The 24365-nt window shown below is 57.0% G+C and overlaps 1 protein-coding gene across 1 annotated transcript in view; it reads right to left on the minus strand.

The window, feature by feature from the left end:
• Window positions 1–570: 570 nt before the first annotated feature.
• Window positions 571–24365, minus strand: part of COL23A1 (collagen type XXIII alpha 1 chain) — a 307076-nt gene continuing 283281 nt past the window's right edge. Inside the window, exons 7-28 of the mRNA XM_073221168.1 lie at window positions 24210–24236; window positions 22835–22861; window positions 19089–19205; window positions 18551–18586; window positions 18201–18227; window positions 16268–16321; window positions 15659–15721; window positions 15179–15223; window positions 13537–13614; window positions 11773–11826; window positions 11064–11108; window positions 10309–10398; window positions 9469–9531; window positions 9067–9123; window positions 8769–8795; window positions 7825–7887; window positions 7687–7740; window positions 7473–7499; window positions 4180–4233; window positions 3921–4007; window positions 2095–2133; window positions 571–1670 (exon numbers count right to left, since the gene is read on the minus strand). Coding sequence (XP_073077269.1) covers window positions 1668–1670; window positions 2095–2133; window positions 3921–4007; window positions 4180–4233; window positions 7473–7499; window positions 7687–7740; window positions 7825–7887; window positions 8769–8795; window positions 9067–9123; window positions 9469–9531; window positions 10309–10398; window positions 11064–11108; window positions 11773–11826; window positions 13537–13614; window positions 15179–15223; window positions 15659–15721; window positions 16268–16321; window positions 18201–18227; window positions 18551–18586; window positions 19089–19205; window positions 22835–22861; window positions 24210–24236 — 1137 coding nt within the window. The 3' untranslated portion in view covers window positions 571–1667. The remainder of the gene's footprint in view (window positions 1671–2094; window positions 2134–3920; window positions 4008–4179; window positions 4234–7472; window positions 7500–7686; window positions 7741–7824; window positions 7888–8768; window positions 8796–9066; window positions 9124–9468; window positions 9532–10308; window positions 10399–11063; window positions 11109–11772; window positions 11827–13536; window positions 13615–15178; window positions 15224–15658; window positions 15722–16267; window positions 16322–18200; window positions 18228–18550; window positions 18587–19088; window positions 19206–22834; window positions 22862–24209; window positions 24237–24365) is intronic.

A 24365-nucleotide genomic window follows, 5' to 3' on the forward strand; every position in this document is an offset into this window, starting at 1 on the left:
CCTCTGATTTGGACAGGAAGTGATACCATATGGCTTTTGAGGCTTGGCCATAAAAGGTGACAGCGTCCATGGGGGACATTCACTCTAGGAATCTCGCAGCTATGCTTTGGGGAAGCCCAGACCACATATAAGAGGTGTTCTGGCCCTCTGAGATCCCAGCTGCCAGCCAGCATCAGCCGCCAGGTGCAGGGGAGAGGGCTTGAGCAATAACCACCCAGCTGAGCTCATTCCCCCCAGAACCATAAGAGAAGTAGAAAGGGTCATTGTTCTAAGGAACACTTTTGGGGTGATTTGTTATGCAGCAGTCCCTGGATCAGAGGATTACACATGTGTGACTGGACAGAGGGCTCAGTTGGTATACGGCAGGGCCAGACGTTGAGTCTGTCTTTCTGACTCCAAACCCCATCTTTGCCCTGTCCTTGAACTACTTCCCTTGGTTTGTGGGTGGCTCTAAATCAGGGAGGGTCCCCTTGTCCCTCTCTATCCAACTTGAACCTCACCAGCTGGGACATCAAGGCCGGAGCCTCACCAGAGGTGCTCAGGGGCAGTCTGCAAGGACAGGCACACCAGGACACACATGGGTGGTTTATTACACTCAGTGACATCCATCTACACAGAAGGGAGGCAAGTAGCTGGACTGGAGCTGGTGGCTGGGAACCCTTGTCAGACAGAGGTGGGGATGCCTCTCCTTAGTGCACTGGCTGCTTAGGTTGCAGGCCCATGCCCAGGTCGGCCAGGTACCAGCCCTGAGGCTCTGTCTCACGGCTCACACGCACACCATTTCTGGAAGGCTGGCCAGTTCTGCGTGGGACACTTGCAGCCTGTGAGACCCAAACTCAGAGCTGGAGGCACGCCTCCTTGGGCTGGCGTAGTCCCATCACATCTCTGCTATGGGTGGCATGGAGACAGGGAGCAGCAGCCACTTCCATCGAGGACCTGCTGTCCTCCAAACTTAGAGATCACAGGGCTCCCTGGTCCATGTGTTGGCAATCACAGTGCTTGGCATCTACTTGGGGCCAGAGGACAGGTGTTCTCATGGCAGGCTGGCTTCTGGAGGCCTACTGAACTTGGTGGGGACTAGATCCACCTGGGGCGCTTCCCACAGCTTCCAGCGTCCTGTGGCCTGTGCTGGGCAGGAGTCTTGTCCTGCCCTGGTGAATCCAGTACCAGAGGGTCCTGCGGGTGGGAAGCTGGCTGTGGCTGAGGCTGAGGCCAGAGGCCAGGGAAGCTGGGGGCAGCTGCATCAGCTGTCCAAGCCTTTGCCTTTTTGGATGAGGTGGGCCCCGGGGGTCTGGAGCTTCAGGGACAGGCTCTTGCAGGGCTGTGGGGTGGCCAGATTCCCTCTGCTAATCAGGTGACTGAGGCCCAAGCTGGCAGGCGTCTTTGCAGCCTCTCCTGAGCCGGGCACTTCCACCTTCGTCTCCCTCCAGGGAAAGCCAAGTCCTGCACGTGCCCCCCAAGTACACAGTTCTCCCCGATCGGCGTGTATCCTCTTCCGCCTGCTTCACATGCAGATCATTCCAGGGCTGGGCCGGGCAGACTCTCAAATGTTAAAAGTCCACAGATGTTGCATCCCATGAAAAAAGATCAATATATTACTGTTTTGTTTTTACAAAAATTAAAAACGTCCACACGGATCTGTATAGGTTGTGAGCTGGGGCCTGGGATCACTGGAAAAGAAGGAAAAGCTGAAGGTGAGGAGGAGGCTGTGAAGCCGCAGAGGCCCCTCCCTCAGCCTGGGCAGTTCCCCGCGTCCCCACCCCCCATGCCCATGGAAGGAGGTGTCTCCCTGTCCTCATCTCCTGGCTTCCAGCCCCCTTTGACAGGGGGAAGTACAGAAGTCTCGGAGGATGCTGATGGCTTTGCACTGCCTGGGGCAGGTTCTGAACGAGCCCTAGAGGACCAGTGGGGTGGGCCTCACACAATCCCCCGGGACCACAGTCCCAAGCCCTGGGCCACATGACGAGAGAGGCAAAAACAGGGCCATCATGGGAAACCTGGCTCTTCAGTCACTGCCCTGGTTGCTGCAGACACCTTGTCCCCAAGGCTGTCCCCACCTCCCAGCCTGCCCGGAGGCTCTTCCCTGCAAAGTACCTTATGCCAGCAGCCAGGCACGGGCAGCCCGTCGGGGCCCTGCAAAGGAAAAAGGTTTCAGTGATGGGGCTAGGTGGCTGGTCAGCTCTATACACCCCACATCCTCCTGCCCTGGCTGTAGGAGGGTGCGGCCCAGAGAGTGGCCCTGTGGGCTCACGGGACCCCACTGAGGCAGTGCCTGGATGCCTGGCCCGTCCACCTGGGTAGCCAGGTCACAGAACATGATGGCCCCTTACTGTGACTTGTTCGGAGTGTCTCTGATGGGACAAGCATGCAGTGGGCAGAACCAGGACACTGGAGTGCTGGGCACTGTGCTGGACATCCACCTGCCAAGGAGCAGGGCCTGGCCCTGCCAGGGGGCAGCGTGGCTTCCTGCCCAGCATCTGTGACAGTGGCTCTGGCCCTTCGCACTGGGGGCCTGTGAGCTTTCAGGCACATCTCTAAGAGTGTTTGAAGGACAGTCCAGGAAGTGGGGTCCCCCTCCGGCCTGGCCTAGTCCCTGTATCTGGATCTGAGTGGCAGACAGGGCGGGCTGAGGCCGTCAGGGTAGAAACTGGGGGCAGGGCGGGAGTGAAGGGGTAGGGGGTGTCTGGAGGCAGCAGGAATCAGACATAAGTAGGGGGTCCAGATTTCCTCAGGTGCCCCGGGGAGGGGTGGGGCTGGAGAGGGTCAAAGGCTGACTGAGGCTGTAGAGTCGAGAGCCCCGGGGAGCCCAGGGTGGGGAGCACTGCACTCTGGAAGCACACTCGAGACATGCGGGAGCGCGGCCCCCCGAACTCCCATGCAGCCAGCGGGGCACAGGCCGGGGCCAGAGGGAGTGGGCTGGAGAGGCAGGGCGGGGGCACAGCAGTGGGCACAGGCAGCCCCCAATGCCCAGCACAGCACACAGCAGGCCAGACTGCATACCGCAGGGCAGAGCCCGCTGCCCCGTGCCAGGCCCCTGGAGCCCGGCGCCCCTCGCTTGCCTCCGCATTTAGGATTCTCCTGTTTCAAAGAAGAAGGCTGAATGACGCGGAGGGACTTCTCAGCCCAGGGCCTAACGCTGTGAGGCCAGGCCACCTTGTCCCCTTGCTGTCCTGGTGCTTTGGGACATGCTTTCTGCTCTGCGTCTCATGTCTTGTTTTCATTGCGTGGATAGGAGACCAACGGACGGAGGACTGGGCCTGGGGGACCCCTGGCTCTGACCCCCTTTGGAAGGTGGACACACACCTTATGGAAGGGTTGGCCCTTGACAATCTGGTTAGTTTTAGTATGGAAACTCAGCTATTCTGGTTTTTTTCTGTCTTCTGAGATTCCGTGGAAGAGCTTGATATGTGATTCCTCCCTATCTTCTGGAAAAAGAACTGAATTGTGGTCTGGTGGCTGTTAGGCTGTTGTGGCAGGCAGGCAAGGAGGAAGGCTGTGGGGACCCAGGGGGTGCTTGGGGCATGGAGGCAATGTAAGCAGGGTGGTGCACCCACTGCCCAGCAGAGCCTCTTCTGGATCCAGATGGTACAAACACGCAGGGAGATAGGCAAGGGTTTGCCAACCGCCATTCAGGCCAAGGAGGCTGAGTAGAGGGCATGATCCGGGCAAATGGACTCTGTCCACAACCAGGCCTCCATCTCTAGAGGGGGGTGGGTCCCTCAGCCAGGCCCATGGGGTGGGGGAACCAGGACCAGAGAAAGAGGAGCCTCCGTGACTGCAGTGACATCAGTGGTGGTCCCAGCAGTGTGAGGCCCCCGCGTGGGGTCAGTGTGGTCTCTGGAACTTGCAACTGAGCTCTGAGGACAGGAAGATACTGGCAAAGACCTGGGTTGGGGCTCCCAGCCTGCTGGGACACGTACCACAGGACATGGCTGGTCCAGGCCTGGCGGTCCTGGCTCGCCCTTCTGGCCCTTCACTCCTTTCCGGCCGGGGACACCTCGCTCCCCCTGTGCAAGGAGGGATGTAGTGGTATGGGCACGGCTACCCTACCGGGCCCAGGACCCCCCCACGCCTCCCACAGAGATGGTCCCTGCCCTGCCGCCCTCATCCCAGCCTCAACCCACTCCCCTTCTCTCGGCCCCCTCTCTTTGCCCCCCACGTCCTTTTCTGCCACCCCACCTTCTCTCCGCGCTCGCTCCTGTCACCTTTCTCTCCTCGGGGTCCAGGGAAACCCTGACAAAGGGAATGAACGTTAAACCCGAAAATGAGTTTGAAGTTTGCTCCTGTTACCTGCTTGTCTCTGCTCCTCTTCCGCCCAGGCCACCCCTTCCTCCACGCATAGTCATGGTGCAAGCTGGCCCAGCCCACCCCAGGTGACGGCGTGCTGGGTGCGAGGCTGATTTGGGGAGAGGCGTGATTTAGCTTCCTCTGCAGTGCACCGGTTTTGGTGTCTCTGGACAAAAGCCCTCAGGCAGAGCAGCTAGCAAGGGCTTTCCCTCATGTCACAAATACAGCTAGCACCAGCCCAAGGCTTGGCTGGGGACAGGGACCCATGGAAGTTTAGTCACCATCTTTGACGGGCCAAGATGTTCTCTGCTTGGCTCAGTCTCTTGTTCGCCCACCCACCAGTCCATCCATCTGTTCAACCAACATTTCTAAGAATCTATTAGGAACTGAGCTATGGGCTGGATGCTGGGCACAGAGAAACAGATTTGATGTGTTTTCTTCTTTTTATGTTTTGTATTTTCTGTATCCTAAAAAATTTTCTGGTTGGGGAGAGTCTGTCCTTCTCAGGGGCAGCCAATTCTTAGAGATAACAAAGAGCTAGTTTGGGTGCATACCTTTCATATGGAAACCACCCAATCTTCCCAGCCACCCTTTCTATCTACCTCTCATACACCAAGACCATACTTTCACTGTTCAAAGTCATCCCAGGGCCAAGTACCAGGACACTAGAGACCACCCTATAGCCTGGAGCCCACCAGGATTGCTCAAGTGAGCCAATCCTACATTGTTCACTCTGCCTGCCTTGCCTTCCTTGAGGAAAACCCAGTAGGGCAGGCTTTCCTCTACTCCTCTCTGCCTCCCAACCAGACCTGGTGCTTCCCCATGTGGCCCTGCTAGCGTGGTGGGTCCTCTTTTCTCGGGAAATGTAATACATTCTACTTTCAAGGGCATTGGCCTCTCTGTCATCGCTCAGTTACCTCCATAAATTAAAACTCCATGGTACAAATGTACACTGCCCTCACAGTCTAACATGGCAGGAAATGGGGTACAGAGGTTGATGATCAATGCTCAGTGACAGGGGTATGAACCAGGTGCCATGGAGTCCCAGGGAGAGGGGCTGCTCTGGCCAGGTGTGAAGTCAGGGAAGGCTTCTAAGACTCCCCTCTTCAGCTGTGCCTGGTGGAGTGGATGTGAGGCCAGGAGTTTGCCAGGAAGAGCAGGTGGGCATGGCTTTGAGATGTCACTCTGAGCTCCAGGGCTCCAAGAAGGCAGGTGTGGTCACATTGCTGGTGGCAAGGACTCTTTTCAGTGTCACCCACTACCTCCCTGGGCCCAGGGCCTGAACTGGATTCAGCATTGTTTTCTTCTCCTAACCCTTCTCCTTGATGGAACACTTTCCCCAGGGTGGAAACTCAAGCTAGACTGCTTTCTTTTCTGTGTCCACAGCTGCTCTCCAAGGTGACATTTCTCCTTAGGTCGAGGGTGGACACAGTCCATGCATCTGGTCACCATTCCCTTTGCAATAGCTGCCTGATTCTCTTAGGAATCACTCTCTCATCTCACAATCCACGGGCTCCACCCCCAGCTCCAGGACACAGCAGGCGATCAGGCCTGGCCAACCAGGGTGCATCAGGGTGCTGCATTCCTGTGGCTGAGGGATGTTTCAGCTTTGACCCAAGCGGGGTCAATGAGATTTGATGAGACTTCCCAGAAGAGTAGAGAGTGAGTGAATAGTCATTCTCCAGGATTTGGCCTGGGGCTGTTGGTTCCATCTCATCACCACATGGAACTTGGAATGATGCCCACACAGAGGAAGCAGAGACAAGAGAGTGGGAGAGGCCGGGCTGTGTGGACACATTCCTGGATCCATGTGCCTCTGGATTTTTCAGTTATGAGTCAGTTCAAACTACCTTAAATGGTTTTCTATTTCTTGCAACTGAAAGACACTTGATTCAATCAACACTGGGCTAACACTTTCCATCCTCTTCTTCCTATAATTCTGCCTTAGCTGAAGCCTCATCATTTCTCACCAGAATATTGCAGCAGGCTCTTCACTGCTCTCCTCACCTTCCTGTTCCAATGCATCATCCATCCATCCTCCATCCATCATCTATCAATCCATCCATTACCCATCAAGCATCCCTCCATCTGTCCATCCATCCGTTAATCACCCATGCATCCATCCACCATATTCCTCCAATCCTAAATTGTTCACTCTGCCTTCCTTGCCTTCCTTGAGGAAAACCCAGTAAGGCAGGCTTTCTTCTACTCCTCTCTGCCTCCCAGCCAAACCTGGTGCTTCCCCATGTGGCCCTGCATAGTATGGTGGGTCCCCTTTTCTCAGGAAATGTAATACAGTCTTCTTTCAAAGGCATTGGCCTCTGTGTCATCATTCTGTTACCTCCATAAATTAAAACCCCATGGTACAAATGTACCTATCCACCCATCATCCATCAATCCATCCATCACCCATCAATCCATCTATCACCCCATCCTACATCTATCCACCCATCATCCATCAATCCACCCATCACCCATCAATCCATCTATCACCCCATCCTACATCTATCCATCCATCATCCATCAATCCATCCATCACCCACCCATCCTGCATCATTTGTCATCTACCCATTATCCGTCCATCTATCCATCCATCCATCACCCACCCATCATCCACCAATCCATCTACCACCCACCCATCCTACATCTATCCATCCATCATCCATGATTCATCATCTATCCATTATCCATCCACCCACTCATCCATCCATTCATCCATTCATCCACCCATCATCCTCCACCATCCATCATTCATCCATTCATCCATCCATCACTCACCCATCCATCTATGATGCATCAATCCATCCATCTTCCATCATTCATCATTGATTACCCATCCATCTATCCATCCATCATTCAATCATCCATCAATCACCCATCAATCCATCATCTACCCATCCACTCATCACACATCCATCCAGCATCCATTCATCCTCCATCTATCATCTGTTCATCTATCATTTCTCTGTCCATCATCCACCCATCAGCCTTCCAACCATATTCCATCCAAACAACCATCTTCCATCCAAACATCCATCCATCCATCCATCAATACCTACTCTGGGTTGTGAACTGGACTTGGAATTGAGACACAGGGGGACCATTCAGTTGCAGTCCTAGCCTTGGGGAAGGGGGTCACATCCAAGTCAAACATACCTGATCACAGTGAAGGATGAAGTACTTACATCTAGTCCTGGCTCCCCAGGTCTTCCCTGAGGAGAGAGAGTAGAGCTGTGAGGGGCTGGGGAGGGAGCGCTGGGAAATTCAGCCTTGTAAGTGTCCACAAGCCTGAATTCTGGCCCTGGCACTTGTGAGGTGGAGGGGTTGGGCCCCATGGCTGAGTGACGCCATGGACATGTAACAGCCATACTTAGGAGAGCTTTAAAGGAGGGTGGTTACCTTCTCTCCTTTGGTTCCTGGCAGCCCAATAAGGCCTGGTGGGCCAGCTGGCCCCTGAATGGAAAAGGAATGGGTCAAGAGGCATGACAGTTACAGAAATTGATGCTTCTAAGGACAGACAGGGCTCATGACACTCACGGGCAGGCCGCTGGGACCCCTCTCGCCTGCCGTACCCTTCTCTCCCTTTGCTCCATCCAAGCCCTGGGGGCAAAGAGGAGACATCGGTCAGGGGGAAGGGGTCAGCCAGACAGCAGGACAGGAAAGCTTGGGGCCTGAGTGGGAGGTGGGGTGTGCTGGGCAGAGGGACAGACTCGTCTCTCTGCCAGGGCTGCTCCCAACTTCCTTCCTGTGCAGACAATCAGGATGAGCCGTGGGCGTTTGCATTTTACCTTTTCCCTCACACGGGCTCCCTCAGTGATCATGGAAGGTGGTTATGGTCCCACCTGTTTCACAGATGAGGAAAGAGAGGCCCCGAGAGGGGCAGGCCCAGCCGCACAGCCGGGAAGTGGTAGGGCAGAATACCAGTGGGGTTTCTGAGCCCCGGCCTTGGGCCCTTTCCTGACAGCAGTGGCCTCTTCCAAAAATAAGATCTGGGAAGTTCTTGGGACAGAACGGAGCCAGAAGCAGCCCCTTTGTTTTGTCTCAAGGAGTCCCTGGTGCTGGGCCTGGGGCAGGCCACACTCACTGCTTTAGGAGCAGAGGACATGACATTGTGCAATACACCCTGAACCGAAAATGTGTACAGGTTGTGGTCGGCTGAGAGACAGTCGGGGGAGTGGTGGGAGAAGGGGGCAAGCAAGGGGAGGCATAGGGCCAGGAGGCGGAGGCAGGGCACTGGGGCCCAGAACAGAGAGGGTGATGGGAGAGCAGAGCCCCACGTGCGGGGGTCGAGGCCCCAGCTCCCCGGGCACCTGGGGACTTCCCCTCGGGGGGACTTGGAATGTGCAGGCCCCGGGTACACACAGGGCGGTTTGGGGCTGAGTGTGGGACCCTCCATTTGCCATCAGCCAGGCTTTCCGGAAGCGACCAGGCTGAGAGTTCGCAGTGAGCTAGGGGATGTCCACCTGTGCCCCAGAACTCACCTTGGGACCCTGGATTCCCTGAAGGCCCTGGAGAAGGAGAGAGTGGATCATAAATGCCACAAGGGCTGGGTCCAGGCCTCGGAGCCAGGGCCCTCTTGCAGTGGCCGGAAGGGCTTACAGGGCACTCACTGGTCCTGTGCCCTGGCCTCTGGGGCTCCCCAGCACAGCCTAGGTTCTGCCCTCCCCCAGGATGTGCCTCCTTCCCACAGGGAGATCCTGTCCTCCCCTGGGGCACAGCTCTGGGGCCTGGGCTCACCACCCTCTTATGTCCCAGTTACTTCAAGCCAAACACTCTTACCATGGGGCCTGGGGGACCAGGGGGGCCGGGGGGCCCCGGCTCCACTATGACCTGGGCCTAGAAGGGGTCAGAGGTGGATTAGTCACCCACTGCCCTGTCCCATCTCACCCACCCACTCCTGAGCTCCTGGGATGTTGGGGGAGCCAACAGGTGCCAGACCCCGAGCCACCGGGCGAGGCTCCTTTCTGCCCCCAGGAGGGCGCTGCTGGGAGGGGGCCCAGGGACTGGCTCCTGGGTTCTCCGATGGGCCTCGGGTGGAAGGTGTAGCCGAGGTGCTCCCATCCCTCCCCTCCCCCCCTGCCCGGTCCGGTCAGCCGGGTGGCCCTCTGTCCCGAGGCTCAGGGCTCCGGCTGGCGGGGCTGGGTGGTGTGGGGAGACCCCAGTCCTCTGCAGCCCCCTTACCAGGCTCTCCTTTAGTTTGTCGGATGCAGGGTCTCCCTTCTCCCCCTTGGGGCCGTCGGTGCCCTGCAGGACAGGATGGCATTCAGCCCTTGGTGTCTGCCAGCACGGGCACCCACAGCTCCCTTCCCCGCAGGGCTCCCAGCAGCAGCTTCAAACAGCGTTCGCCAAATCACGGCCCAATGCAGCACAGTGGGCATTTGGGGAGCACATTAACGGCTGTGAAACTGCTTCCTGGGGGCAGGGCGGGTGACCAGGGGCTCTGGAAGCAAAGACCGGGATTCACGACCCGACACCACCTCTCTGGCTGGATGGACAGTGGCCGTGAGGTGGTGGCTCCTGGTGAACGCTTACTGCCAAAGCTCCTCCAGACCAGGCCCTGAGCAGCCGTAAGAGCACACAGACAGTGACAGGGTATATACCACCTGCCAGTCACCATTCTCAGCTGTCTGTGTGCCCCTAGGACGTGGATATTTTCTCCTCATTTAGAGGTGAGGACACTTGGGCAGGGCCCTGGAGTCAGTAGAAGATGGGCAGGATGCAAACTCGGGCAGGCAGAGCCTGCAGCCCAATGGCCTGCTAATTGCCTCCACCAGCAAGGCCTCCTTGATTTCATCTTTGCAGAAGCCTTGGGAGGCAGGTGGCAGGTCCTTCTATGGGAGAGGAAACAAGCTGAGAGAGTCTGAGCCACACAGGGTTGGAGGCCAGAGCTTCCTTTCCAAGGCCTGGTGACCCAGGCTGGGCTGAGACTGCAGGCCCCAGCCCCCAGCAGCTGCAGTGGCGGGCACATGTTTACCTGGGACTGTGGTGGGCAAGTAGGTTAGGGCATGCTCGGCCACCTACCGGGAGGCCCGACAGACCCATCTCGCCTGCTTCCCCTTTGGGTCCACGTGGCCCGGCCTCTCCTGGGTCCCCTTTTGGTCCTTTGGGACCCTGGAAGCCACAAGAACAGGGAGTCAGTGGGCTCAGTAGGCATTCTCCCCTCCTCACCCAGGTGGGTCCCCAGAACCTAGTCCTGGCTGGGCGAGACCCTCACTTCCTCCTCGTGGGTCCTGCCTCCAGTCCAGGTGGCAGATGCACTGAAGGACTTGGGTGGAGATGGAGAGGGCCCCCACGCCTGCCCCACTGCCCACAGGGGTGCTGGCTGGGGTGGGGGCAGAGGGCCGAGTGGGTGGGACAGGACAGCCACCTATGCTCACATCTCAGGAGCTCCCAACACCCACACAGAACCGACCATCCACCCAGCCACCCTTCCCACTGGTCCATCCCTCCTGTGACCAACTGCATATGTCCAAGGTGGGCCACACTCGGGCACTCAGGGCTAAAGACAGGCCCACGAACATCAGGTGTCACCCATGGACACTCTGTGGCTTGGCAGGCTCACACAGTAATTAACAATGACAGAAATACCACGACTAACATTGGAAGACTCCTCTGCTGCGCTGCACCAGGCACTATTCCAGGTGTTTTCCGCACTCGCGCGCGCGCACACACACACGCGCGCGCACACACACACACACACACACACACACACACACACACACACACACACACACAGGCACCAGCATCACTAAGGAAATGAAAGGCCCAGACACCACCTTCTCTCCATCAATTCCTGGGGCACCAGGCAATCCGAGCTCGCCCTGGAAGGGAACAGACAGTGAGAGAAGGTTCCTGTGTCCTTCAAGGGGGTCTGTGGCTGGGCTGCCTCTCCCGACCAGGGCACTGTCCCTAGGCGGGGTCCCTGAGGTTGGATCCCCAGGAAGGTGACCACTGGGTGCCCAGCTCTGTGCCAGAGCCAGCGCTCTCCTCTCCTCCATTTCCTCAGTCCCTAGGGCAGATGCAGCCCAGGGCTATTATTATCTATAGGTGGGTAGGTTACAGATGTAGAGGTTGAGGCTTGGAGGGTTAAATGACTTGTTCCAGGCCACACAGCCCAGCGACGAAAGCTGGAACCAGACCACCCCTGATCTCAAAGTCTTGGGCCCTTTCTCCCGAGCCAAGTGGGCAGGGTGTGAAGGGTGAGGCGAGGCCGTAGGAACGGCTGTGTGATCCATAGGACTTTGTGATGGCAGGAGGGGCTGATTTACGGGTTGGCATGTGTGGACGAGGCTTTTTAGGGAGCAGCGAAGGCCTAGAAGAAGGTACCCAGCCTGGTTAGGAGGGGGCAGGGCCACTTTCTCTGAGCTCCCAGAGGCAGGCCAGGATGTGGGGGGAGAGTGGCAAAGGCGGAATCAGCAGACAGGAGAGGGGAGGCGTGCCCGGGAGACAAAGGGCGGGGGGTCACACAGCTACATGTGTACTGACCTTGGCTCCGGGGGTCCCTGGGGGCCCTGGGGGGCCCTGTGGCCCGGGGGGACCCTGCGTGTGAAAGTCAGGTCGGTCAGTGCTCACACAGGGCCTCCCGGTCACTGCCAGTCCAGCACCCCCACCCCGGTGCAAGGACCCTGTCCCGCTGGGCGGCAGCAGGGTCAAGGGCTTTACAGCCCACTGCCTGCCCAGTCAGGTTATACCCTCCTATCGCACGGGAGGCCAGGGAGGTGGCACCAGGCATTGGTTAAGCCACCACAGTGTTTATTGCTACAGAATCCTGCCCTTAGAACTAGTATCCCCCGAATATAGATTTTCTTCACAACACTCTCCTGCTCAAGATCCTGCAGTGGCTCCCTACTGATTCTTGAAGCAGTCATAACCCCCTTCCTGGCATTCAAGGCTATGCAAAAATTGTACCCCCAGCAGTGGCCCACACTGCCCTCCTTGCCTGCCTTGTGGGCTTGCTGACTGTCGCCCTACTGCCTGCTGCCTGCTGGTCCCAGGGTGAGGACGGCGCCTTGGGTGTCCCTAGTTTGAGCCCACTCCCAGGCTTCCATCCTGACCCGGCTCCTGCAGGCTGCCTGCGCACCTCAGCTCACCGTCACCCTCCTGAACTACGCCCCCTCCTGACGGCTGCCACCTGCTTAGCCCCCACCCCAGCAAGTTCAAGTCCCCTACTCACCCTTGCAGGACCTTGAGCAGGAGCCGGTTGTGAAGCTCCGCCTCCTCTCCCCGACCTGCCCCTTCCTGCTGGTGCTTCCCCTGAGATGTCCCTGGTCTTACTATCTTTCTTGTTCCACCCACCCTCCCCTGGGCCAGGCCCAGCGCCTGCCTCCCCAGTGGCCTTCTCGCCTCCAGCGTCTGCCTCCCCACCCTCATTCACCTTCTACCCCACTCCCCAGCTACCTTCCCCCAATATGTATTTTTAATATCACCTCTCTGCTCAAAAGCCAATGGTGGCAGCCCACTGCCCATAGGGAGTCATCATTACAGTCTGGCATAACAAATCTACTTCTTCCCACTCCCCTGCCCTCAGAGAGCTTCTCCAAGGGGCTCCCAGCCAGTCCAGGACACACTATGTGTGTGCATGATGCCCTCAGGCCACGCCACACCATGCCACACCACACCATGCAGGCCCGGGGCAGGCCGCAGCTACCATCAGCTGGCACTTCCCCGAGGCCCGTGGGATATAACCGGAATTGAAGCTCAGGTAGGGGCAGCTGAAGCCCAGTCTGGTCTCTGATGACCCCCTCCCTATCCCCTATCAGTTTCTTTTCCTGGTATCTGTGGCCAGCTGGCACCCAGCCTCTCTCTCTGCTAGCTTGCCAGTCACCAGGCAGGACTCAGACCACACATCTCCTGAGGCCCCTGGGCAGACCTTGCCACTCTCATCATCCCTGAGAGCTACTAGAAGACCTAGCTCTCTAGCCGGTGTTCCCTGGAGAAGGCTCCGGGAGGCCTGGCTGGGACTGGGCCCCAGGAAATGCTCTGCTTCCTGCCCTTAACGAGGGAGCTTCCCTTTCTGCCTTGGCCTCTGGGGAGCTCAGGGCCACACGGGCCACACTCACAGCGGCTCTCGGCACCGTGTGGGTGTCGACCCAGCACGGTTCCCTCATCAGGCACATGGTGCAGTTGAGGTGTTTGTGCTAAGCTGATCCCGGTCGCTTCTGTAAAGAAGTGTGGGACTGATACACAAAGTAAGTGGTTATTCCCTCCAGAAAGGACAAGGGTGTATCCTGGTCCTACCAGGAAGGCTACCTTAAGGGCATCCAAGATCCTGCCGTCATAGTCAATCACCACGGTGTCTCCTCGCTCTCCCTTGAGGCCCGGGGGACCCTGAGGTAGGAAGAAGAGTGAGAGTTCAGGGAAGAGCCATGGCAGATGCTTTTGTATTTCACCCACGGAGCGCAGTAGCCTGGCCTGCACCAAAGCACGAGTGCATGCATGGGCTCAGCTACGGCCTGGCGCGATGTGTACTCAGGCCCTGGCATCCTGGCTCACTGAGAAAACACTCCAGGGGCCAGGCAGGGGGCACACGGGAGGGAAGGGGGGCCCGGGCCAGCTGAGGAGCATGGCCTGCCTGGTCCGTGTGCACCTTCAGGTGGGAAGTGAAGCCCCCTGAAGCCCTTGGGCTGAGTTCTCCAGGGAAGATGGAAAGTAAAATGGGGATGTGAAGTTCTTCAGATTTTTAAATGTTAGCAAATAAAGAAAAACACCCAAACCTTCCAAAACACTGTATAGGCCAATAAAAGATGTGCCAGCTTAAAAAAAATATGCTAGTTCTCATGGAGAAGGCAAACAGTGACTCTGTGGCATCTTACTACACTGATGGGCAGTGACTGCAATGGGGTGTGGGGGGGACATGATAATATGGGGGAATGTAGTAATCACATTGTTTTTTCATGTGAAACCCGTGTAAGAGTGTATATCAATAATATCTTAATAAAAAAAATGTGCTGGTTGGATTTTACCCGTGTGCCTCCATTTCCCATCCTCTGGTGGAGGCGGAGAGGCTGCCTGTGCCATGCACTAACATTCTCATTCAGTCCTGGGCAGGAGCACATGTCTGCCCGTGCCCACACATGCACACATGCCTACATCCACATGTGCACACTTGCGTGTCCACCTCCACTTGTCACGCGGAGCATGCTGCTGCTGGCCTGCCCTTCCTCTCAACCCTCAGCTCCACCCCAAGGCTGCTGTCTGCTGAGGGGCTGCCAGCACCTTGGTCAGATGGCACATCCCCCTGCAGATGGCATAGAGACCCAGGCCAGGGCTCATTTGTCAGCTGCCTGCGCAGTCACGGCTGCACAGAACTGTATAGTTCACAAAGAATCCCCACATTCAGCACCTAATCCAATCCCGGCCACCTGCGCACCTGGGCTTCTGGCTTAGACCCATATTTTGGAGAATGAAAGCAGCTTCCGGGAGCATAAGGGGATGTGACACGTGACTGCTTCAGGTCACAGAGCTGAGAATAGGATCCTGGATGTTGACCTAAAGGTGTGTTGATTGGGGCTCGTCCCAAAAGATCTGGGACCAGCCAGGGTGGCTGTGCTCAGGAGACAGGGATGAACTGCGATGTGGGGCGCGGCATCCCCAGGGGTAGGGTAACACCCTATGTGACAAATCAGGGGTCTATGTGTGACTGTGCCAAGAAAACTCTAGGAGGGCGCACACTCACCTGGGGAGAGGCCAAGGCTCTTATTTTCACATATCCATATGGGAACATTTTACCAAAAGCATGTATTATGAGATTAAAAATGAAAAAAATCACTAGCGAATTATTATAAAAAGAAGACTCCCAGTTCCTGGAGCTCCACTGCTTTTCTGAGGTCAGGGGCTCCTGGAGGAACAGGTCCCTGGATCCCGTTGGCAAGGTCAGGGGCAGACTGCTTACCCGTGGCCCTGGGGCTCCATCGGTGCCTTGCTGGCCGGCCTCCCCCTGTGGAGATGTGAGGCTGGAGTCAGGTGTGCAGGGCCGAAGCCGAAGTTTCCCAGGCCCCTTCCAGGCTCCTCTGCCCCAAGGAGCTTGGGGCCCTAAGGGCCTAACACATGCAACCGGTGGCTCTGGGACATGCCTCCTGGAGGCAGGGCCCCCAGACCCTGCACTGACCCCACCTTGTGTAGTGACAAGTCACTGGGGCCCAGTACCAGGCACACGGGGGCTTTGCTGAACCGCTGGGCCTTGGTGGAGACCTGGTCACTCACCCAGACCCACCACCAAATGCCCACATGCAGGCAGCTTCTGATTGCCAGTCCAGTGAGACCCTGGAGCCCAGGCCATCCCGAGACTTCGCACTTAAAAGGGCAAACTGGCGGTGACGCCACATCTCCCCGTGACAGAGGCATTGGTCTGAGCAGTGCCCTGTGACATCACCTTTGGGCCTGGGGCACCATCCACACCATTCTCTCCTCGAGGGCCCAGGCTGCCCGGCTCGCCCTGCAACAGAGACATCTGCGGTATGAACCCAGGGCAGACTAGGGGCCACCTGGGTCTGTGCGCTTCGAGAGGTTCCTGGGGAAAGTGCCCTAGCCCACCAGAGTGGGGGGCATGGACCTCAGGACTCCCCACCCAGGTAAGTTTAGGACCATGGCCCCCTTTCCCGTCTGGGTCTCCGTGCAGAGCTGGGGTAGCCCAGGGGCTCTAGAGACGTTGTGGAGGCAGGCTGGCCAAGAGTTTGGTGGCTCTCAGGACGGGTTGGGAAAATGAGGATGATGCCCAATTCCTGACTTGGGGACAGGGCAGAGAGTGGGGCCACCCAAGAGGGGAACCAAGAGGACTTGAGCGTGTGAGGGAAGTCAAGTGGCCTGGAGGAGCTGGCAGGCCCACTGGTGAGGGGGGCCCAGGCTTTCCTGTGGCCTCTCTCTGGCCTGCCCAGGAGCCAGGGCACACCCCAGGGTGTGGAAGGGCCAGGGAGTGGCTCTGCCAGGTAACTGGGCCTAGGATAGGGGCAGAGGGGTCTATTGGGGAGGGGTGTGCACCTACCTTGGGCCCTGGGGGTCCAGGGAACCCTGGCTGGCTTGGACTCCCATCATCCCCCTGAGAAGAAAGAGCCACCGTGGCAGAAAGTTCTGGTCACCAATTCCAACGAGGGGCGGGTGTGTGTGTGTTTCCACGCCGCCAAGCCTTGCTCCCATGCCAGCTGAGTGTCCTACAGTTCAGCCTGATTCTGATACCATCAGATCTCACAGACTAAGGGCTCAGTCCTAACAGATCGTCTTCAGACACCAATTGCAAGTCCAGGTGGTCACCTGTCCTTCTGAACCACTGGCTATAGATGGGAGGTTCCGATTCCCGCCTCAGGTTTGATTAATTTGCTAGACTGGCTCCCTCAACTCAGAGACATTTCACTCCCTAGATTACTGGTTTATTATAAACGGATATAACTCAGGAACAGGAAGATGGAAGAGATGCAGAGGGCCAGGTACGGGGAAGGGGAGTGGAGCTTCCATGCCTCTCTAGGCACACCACTCTCCCTGTACCTTGTAGTCACCAACCTGGAAGCCCTCTGACCTGTCCTTCTGGGTTTTTATGGAGGCTTCATTAGAGACATGATAAGTTAAATCATTGGTCGTGGGTGATTGAACTCAATCTCCAGCCCCTCTCCCTTCCCGGGAGGTCGGGGTGAGACTAAAATTTCCAACCCTTTCCAACTATTCACAAAGTTGGCTCCACTGGCAACCAGCCTCCATCCTTAGGTGAGGTCTAAAAGTCACTTCATTATCCAAAGACACCTTTGCAGATCAACGCTTGGGAAACTCTGAGGGTTTTAGGAGCTCAGTGCTAGCAATGGGGCCAAGAGCAAATACATATTTTTTTATTATAAATCACACTATAATAATGGCTCCCACCAATGTCTCAGATTCAGTGGGTCCAGGGTGGGTCCCCAAATGTGCATGGCTAACAAGCCCCCAGTAATTCTGATCCTGCTGGCCCCAGGACCACCCTTTGAGAACCATTGTCCTGGGCCCTGAAGTGGGGGCAGACTTGATGTGTTTGAGGAAAGGGAAGAATGAGTGAATGAGCAAATGAATGAATGAGCTCCTGGCTTCAGAGACAGAGGACAGAAGGGCTGCATAGTATGGATCTGGTCTGGCGAGGAGGCTGCCTTCCCTGCAGAGGCCCCAGCCCTGCCCCAGCCCCAGCTGGGCTCTTCTCTCCAGCCACTTCCCACACCCTCACCAAGAAGTTCCTCCACAGGCCCTCTCCTTCTTTCCAGGAACACCAGGCTCACCCTGAAGGGGAGACAGCAGGGGTGCCGGAGAGGTCAGAGCCCTCAGAGCATGGCCTGGGCACAGGCCACCTGCTCCTTGGGTCCAAATGGCCCTGATGGCCAAGGCCTGGTTCAGCCCCGAGACCCTAGCTCCTCGGAGGGGTGCCCATGGGCAGTGGGACTGACTGTCTAGGACTCCATCCTGACCAAATCCTGAGCTGAATGGCCCTGGCTAGATCACTGCTCTTAGACGTGGGGATGGGATGCCCCAGCCTCAGGTCATCTCGGGGGATCAGAGAGAATGCACTGAAAGCCCCTGGTTGGCAGCAGGTGCCCATGAAATGCAGCGTGGCCCCCTCCTGTCCTCCTGCTCAGCCCAGGGGCTCCAGTTCTTCAGTCTCCCCTCCTGCCCCAGTAGGCACTGCTCAAGGATGGAAATAAAGAGGCAGCAGATGGTGGAGAGGGCTTTAAAAGCTAAGGTGTCTTATTATTCCACCCTTACAACCCAGGGGGAAGGTCAGGCAGAGATCCATCATGCCCCCATTTAGCGGATCAGTAAGCCGAGGGCCAAGAGGTGAAGTAGCCTGCCAGGGCCACAGAACCTGTCTCCTGCCCCTGCTGCCCCTGCTTCAGTAGGTGCGGGGCAGAGAAGCGCCCCCGACCCCCCAGGCCTGGGGTAGTGGGCAGGTGGTGAGGAGCACTCACCTTGGGCCCCGGGGCTCCCTTTGGGCCCTGGAACAAGAGAGAAGTTGTTCAATGTGATACTGGCGGCTGCTTCTGGGCTTTCTTCCTCATCATCCCCGTTTTATACAGGGCAGCGCCCAGCAGAGAACGGGGCAGGGCTGCCTTGGGAACCAGGCCTGACTCCGACTTCCCACTCCTCGGGCCTCAGACAGGGTGGGCGCTGCCAGTGCCCTGAAGCACTGCAGTGGACTGTGGCCCCCTCCCCGGCATGCAGACTGGTGCAGCCGGGCCTGGGGGCCTGGCCCCTCCACGGGTGTGTGCGGGACCACGGTGCTGCCAGCCCAGGCCTCTGACATGCCCTGGATACTGACCATCTTGCCATCTTCTCCAGTCTCTCCTTTGGGACCCTGAGGAGGCTCAAGGGGAGTGTGAGGGGATGGAGAGAGAGGCCGGGAGGGAGGGAGGGAGGGGGGAACAGAGGTCGATAAAGATCTGCAGAGAAAGAGCCCACATATGGGTCCCAGGGTCAGGGTTAGGGCTGGGACTGAGATGGCAACCAAGGTCAGGTTTGGGGTCTATGGTCTCCTTGGGGTTAGAGTGTAGGGTGAGGGTTGGGTTTGGGGTCAGGGTCAGGGTCTATAGGGGTCAGAGTTAGGGTCTGGTAGTAGTCAGAAATGGGGGTGTGGATCAGGATTTGGGGTCAAGGATTTCACTGGGGTTAGGGACCCAGTTAACATTAGAGGTTAAGGTTGGAATGGGGGACAGGTCTGGGTCTGGGGAGTTCGGGTTAGGGCTGGTTCAGGTCTGGACCAGGGACAGGGCTGGGTTGGGCTGTTCTGGGATCAGGGTTTGGGGTTCTGGTTGGTGCAGACCGCATCCCAGGTGGTCCAGCTCCATGCCCGCTCTTACCGCTGGGCCTTGTGCTCCCTTGGGGCCATCTTTTCCAGTATCACCAGGAGGGCCCCGGGCCCCAGGGGATCCAGGGGGCCCCGGAGGCCCAGCAGCTCCTTCTTGCCCTTGGTCTCCCTGAAAGAGATGGGGCCTGGCATGACTGAGGGTGAGCAGAGCGGGTTCCCATCTCTGGAGGGGGCTTCCTCAGATGGGCAGTGCAGGACCTTCCCCTTCCCCAGCCTGGCAGGCTCAGAGGAGAGAACTTTACTATTGGGCTTCTTGGAGGCCACATGGAGGAACAGGTCCCCACACTTAAGCACTGAAGGCTGACAGGGCCTGGCTGTGGCACACAGAGGAGAGATGAGACACACCTCTGCACAACTAGACCCCTTCCTCCTGGAAAAGGGACCCAGTGCCTCCTGAAAGCCCTTCCTGGTTGGTCAGCTCCTGCAGTGAATGAGGGGCACTCTTGGGCACTTGTCCCAGGGGAATGAAAACTTACGTTCACACAAAAACCTGTGCCTGGAGGTTCATAGCAGCTTTATTTGTCATAGCGCCAAACTAGAAACAATCCAAATGACCTCCAGGACGTGAATGGCCAACCAGCTGAGGCGCATCAGACCATGGCACAGTGCTCAGCAAGAAGTAGAAAGGAGCAAGTACAGACAGACACATGCCACAGCTGGATGCATCTCAAGGGCATTAGGATGAATTAAAAAAGCCAATCTTAGAAGCTTACATACTGTACCATTGCATCTACACGACATTCTTGAAGTGGCAAAGTTACAGAGATGGAACACAGATTAATGGTTGCCAGGGGTTAGGGATGAGGTGGGGAGGGAGTTGACTGTAGCTAGGAAAGGGTAGCTCGTTATGTGAACTTACACGTGTGATAAAATCACACAGAACTAAACATACACACTTGAGTAAAGAGGGTGAAATCCGAAATGCTGGTGGATTGAATCAGTGTCCTGTTTGTGAGACTGTACTACAGGGATGCGAAATGTCGCCTTTGTGGGAAAACTGGTTGAGGGGCATGTGGGGGTATTATTTATTACAACTCTATGGGAAACTACGATGACCTAAAGTAAAAAGTTAAAAGAAAAAGGGTGATGAAGGACCACACAGTCTTTCTTATGCAGCACCAAATCCCCAACTCTTGGACCCAATGTTAGTACCGGGTCAGACCTCAGGCAGCCAGAACCCTCACCTCGTGGCCCCACCTGCAAGGAGGGAAGACCACAGTGTTCCCAGCACTTCTTGCTGTCCCAGGCGTGCCCGCCCAGCACTGGCACAGGGGACAGTAAAGGGCATGCCCGGCTCACAGTGCCAGCAGCTCCCAAACTTCCTGGAACCAAGAAAGGGAGAAGCGTCTTGTGGAGCTGGCCCCTGCTATGTGCTTGGTGCTGGGGAGTGAGGCCTTCCTGGAGGTTGTCTCATCCAACCCTTGTGACCACCTGGCCAGGGGGCTGCTATTGTTCCATTTCACAGATGAAGTGGCTGGGGTCAGCGGATAATCATTTACCCAGGGGAACAGGGCTAGGAAAGGTAGTGCCTCCTCTGGCCACCGAGGTTTTCATCCACGATCCCATGATATGGAAGAGCTCACCTTTCCAGCCAACTGGACCTAAGACATAGTTCACTGGTTTTCCCAATTAAAAAATTAACTGGAGCCCTCAGTGTCCACCACTTGTATCTTCTGATCAGTCTGACACAGCCAGGGTCCTGGCCAAGGGCACATAACTGCAGCCCGAAGTAAAGAGAACCGCCCGTCTGGCTAGCTCACTCAGCTGTGGGCAGCGATGGTGGTGCTAACTCCTGTTTTGTTTTACACTGTATCAGGAAGAATTTGAAGGCACCCTGACCCCTGTTGGTACCCAGGTTGGGAGCCACTGGCCTGGACTCTACTTATTGAGGCAGAAAATGGGTTTAGATACTTGAACAGCTCCTCGGAGAGGATTTTAGTTTCTTCCCTTGGGAAACGAAGCTGGCCAGCTGCCTCCTTCTGCCAGGATCGGATGGCTGAGGTCTGACCCTGGAAATGCAGGGGTCAGTGGAGGGGAGCACAGCAAACCAGCAGACCCAGACACGCCCCTGGGCCGGTCTACCTTGAGGACGCGGCGATTGTACATGTGATAGTCTTTATTTATAAAGCCCGGATTGAGCCATGGGAAAGCCATCTAGTCAGAAAGGCAGTAGGGTGTTTTAGAAAACCATAAAGCTATTTCTGGAGGCAAAGCCACTTAATTCAGCCCAGAGAAGGGAGTATTAGGGTGGCACACCATGTTCTCCGAAGATGCCGCTGTGCTCACTCCCTTCCCTCGGCAGCTCTGCTGCAAAGTGGCCTTGCTGCTCCCAAGAGCTGGGGCCCATTCTCTACTTGCCCCTGAAATCCCTTGACATAGGGTGGGCTGTGACTGATGTGACTGATGGAATGCACCAGAAGTGCTGCTGTGTCCTTTCTGGATATAGCTCTTAACTGGCCCGGCAGTTCCAACTTCCTGCATTCTGGGAAGTCACCCTGGGATGCCCCTCTAGGAAGCTCGCTGCCATGCTGGGAGAAGCCCCTGCCACACAGAGATCCTCCCTGGCTGAGCCCCCAGCCAATAGCCACCAACTGTGGCCATGTGAGGGTGCCATCACCCTGGGCTCCAGGCCCAGCTGCCTCTGTCTGCAGTAGGAGAGACGCCAGCCAACCTGGAGCTCACAGGAGATGGTGACATCTTGTTTTAAGCCACTGAACTTTCAGATCTGGAGGTTGCTTCATAGGTGGCTGGAACATTGGGACACGGTGGGGACACCCATGAAGAGCGCAGGGATCTACTCTTTGATGACACCTGGGCTGGAGGAGTTCCAATGAGGTGTGAGCATCCCTGTTTGGGAAATCAGCTTCCATACATCCACCAGAAAGCAAGCAGAAAGGTCTCTCAGCAGCCACAAATCAAGTGGATACCCTTTCTTTGCTGTAAGGGACAGCGTACCAGCTTTAGGTGGCCCTGCCCTTGCCCTCCTGTCAAAGGCCCAGCACAGAACAGCTGTGTCTCAGGGGCTCAGCCTGGCCAGCACCCTTTCCTGCTGTTAGCTCACCTCACAACCGCCATGTGATGCGGGCCATACTGGCCTCATTTCACAAACCCAGCTCAGAGGTTGCAGAGCTGGGGCTGGGACTGGGACCCAGGCCACACTGTGCACTGCAGCCCCTGCGGTTGCTCGCTGTGGGTGCCCAGCCCACCGGCTATGATTTCTACCCAGCTGTCCCCATGCTGGGTGCCCACTGTTATAATTGCAATGAATCTTCCCCACAGTGGCTTGGCATAGGGGCTGTCCCCCTAACTCAGAGTTGGAGGAACTGAGTCTCAGAAGGGAAAGTGACTCACTCAGATGGCAGAGCTGAACTTTGGGCTCAGGGATGCTGACCCCACAGCCTTCCCTGTTCCTGGGGTGCCAGCCCCTTTCATGAAGGTCAGTCTCCAGTCTGGGACCAGTGCCAGCCCCACTGTCTGCCCATCGGCGGTGGCGTGCTACTGGGAAGCCTGTCTGTGCAGGGGGTTGGCGGCCTGGGCCGGACCGAGGCCTGGAGCTCCCCCAGCAGCCACTGAAGCAAAGCCTTGCAGTACAACAGCCCTGGGGACGGAGAGGAACAGCTGCTCACTCCCCTTGTTCTGTGATAAGCTCTAGGGACCCGGAAGACCTGCTAGATATGCCTTATTACAATATAAAACAAACCACGTCGGGTGGGTGAGGGGGTCTTGCTCGGTTCTTACCCGGGGGCCAAAGTCTCCTGGTATGCCCTAGGAACAAAAGGGAGATAGATCACCACCACTTTTACAACTTCATCCACCTCATGTGTCGAACATTTATTCTGTGCTCAGTGCTTCATGTACATGGTCTCACTTAATTCTAACAAAAATAACATGTAGGCTCTACTTCTGGCTCCATTTCTAATGAGGAAACAGGCACAGAGAGGCTAAGTAACCTGCCTAAGGTCACACAGCCAGCAGATCTGGGCTTGGGACCTGGTGGTCTGTTATCTAGTGCCAGCCCCTAGCCCTGGTAGAGCTGGGATGGGCGGCTCCCACTGTGTCCTCTTGGAATCCTGGAACTGCAGACCGGAGAAGGATGATAATTAGGTGATTAACTGTTTCAAGTCACCGAGTTTTGGGGCAGTATGTTAAGAAGTGGTAGATGCCAAGACACCAATTCTCTCTGGTTTCAAGCCCCTGCCGTGGTGGCATTAGCCACCACTGGACTTCCAGCCACACGAGCCTCTCATCATCGGCAAAGGGTGCTCTGACCTCTACCCTGAGCAATCTTCCCCATGGCTCTGTGAAGCTGGCTTTCATTTACAGATGGAGAAACTGAGGCCCAGAGAGCCCAGCAACTTGCCAAAGGCCACACAGTTGGAGGTGGAGCTGGAAGGCAAACCCGAAGCCCCGAGGACCAGATCCCGTGCCTCGCTCAGTGCTGATGGTGGACCGGGACCCTGGCCACCCTTACCTCAGTAGGCCATGTCACAGTGGGGCTCAGGGGTGGACATGGCCCAGCCATGCCCAGCCCTTCCCCGGAAGCACCTGTTGTCCTGGCCACACCTGGTCTGCTCTGTTCCCTCCCTCCCCCCACCCCAGCACGCGGCATGAATTGCCGCCTTCTCCTACTCCCTGCCAAGGCACTTGGAGCCCCCTGCCTTCTAGGACCCTGCCATGACATTTTAGTGCCAAATGCCAGGGAAGCCCTTCTCCCAAGGGGCTGTGCCGAGCACAGGGGCATCTTTCCACAGTCTGTTTTACTGGTGGCGAGGGTGTCCTTCCCACAACGAACACCATCAGCAGGCATTGGTCAGTCCTCCCTCTGCACTCCCTTCCCGCGATTAATTACTGTGGAAACTGTCATTCTGGACAGACTGTGCTTTGAGTCTTGGCCCAAGAACACGCAGTCAACCCTCTGGGTGCCTTCAATCGTCCAGTGTGAGCCTGGTAACCACCGGGAGGCAGACACTATTAGCCCTGCTACAGGTGGGGAAGCCAAGGCTCTCGGAGGGGCTGGGATGCGCCCAAGGGCTCTCTGGAGCTGGGCTCGGCAGGCAGGTTTCTGGCACCTTCAGCCACCGACCGTGCCTGCACAGCTACCAGCATCACTTACCTTTTCCCCCTTGGGGCCTGGCAGTCCCTGGAGGAGGAATGTGGAGAAAGAATAGGCATGAGTGAGGGGCACTAGGCTGGTCCCCCTCCCGGCTTCCCTGAGGCTTCGGGGACACAAGGGGCCCACGCGGCTGAGCACAGCTGCAGGCGGCAGAGC

Source organism: Manis javanica, chromosome 14 (assembly GCF_040802235.1).
Source record: "Manis javanica isolate MJ-LG chromosome 14, MJ_LKY, whole genome shotgun sequence".
Classification (NCBI taxonomy): Eukaryota; Metazoa; Chordata; class Mammalia; order Pholidota; family Manidae; genus Manis; species Manis javanica.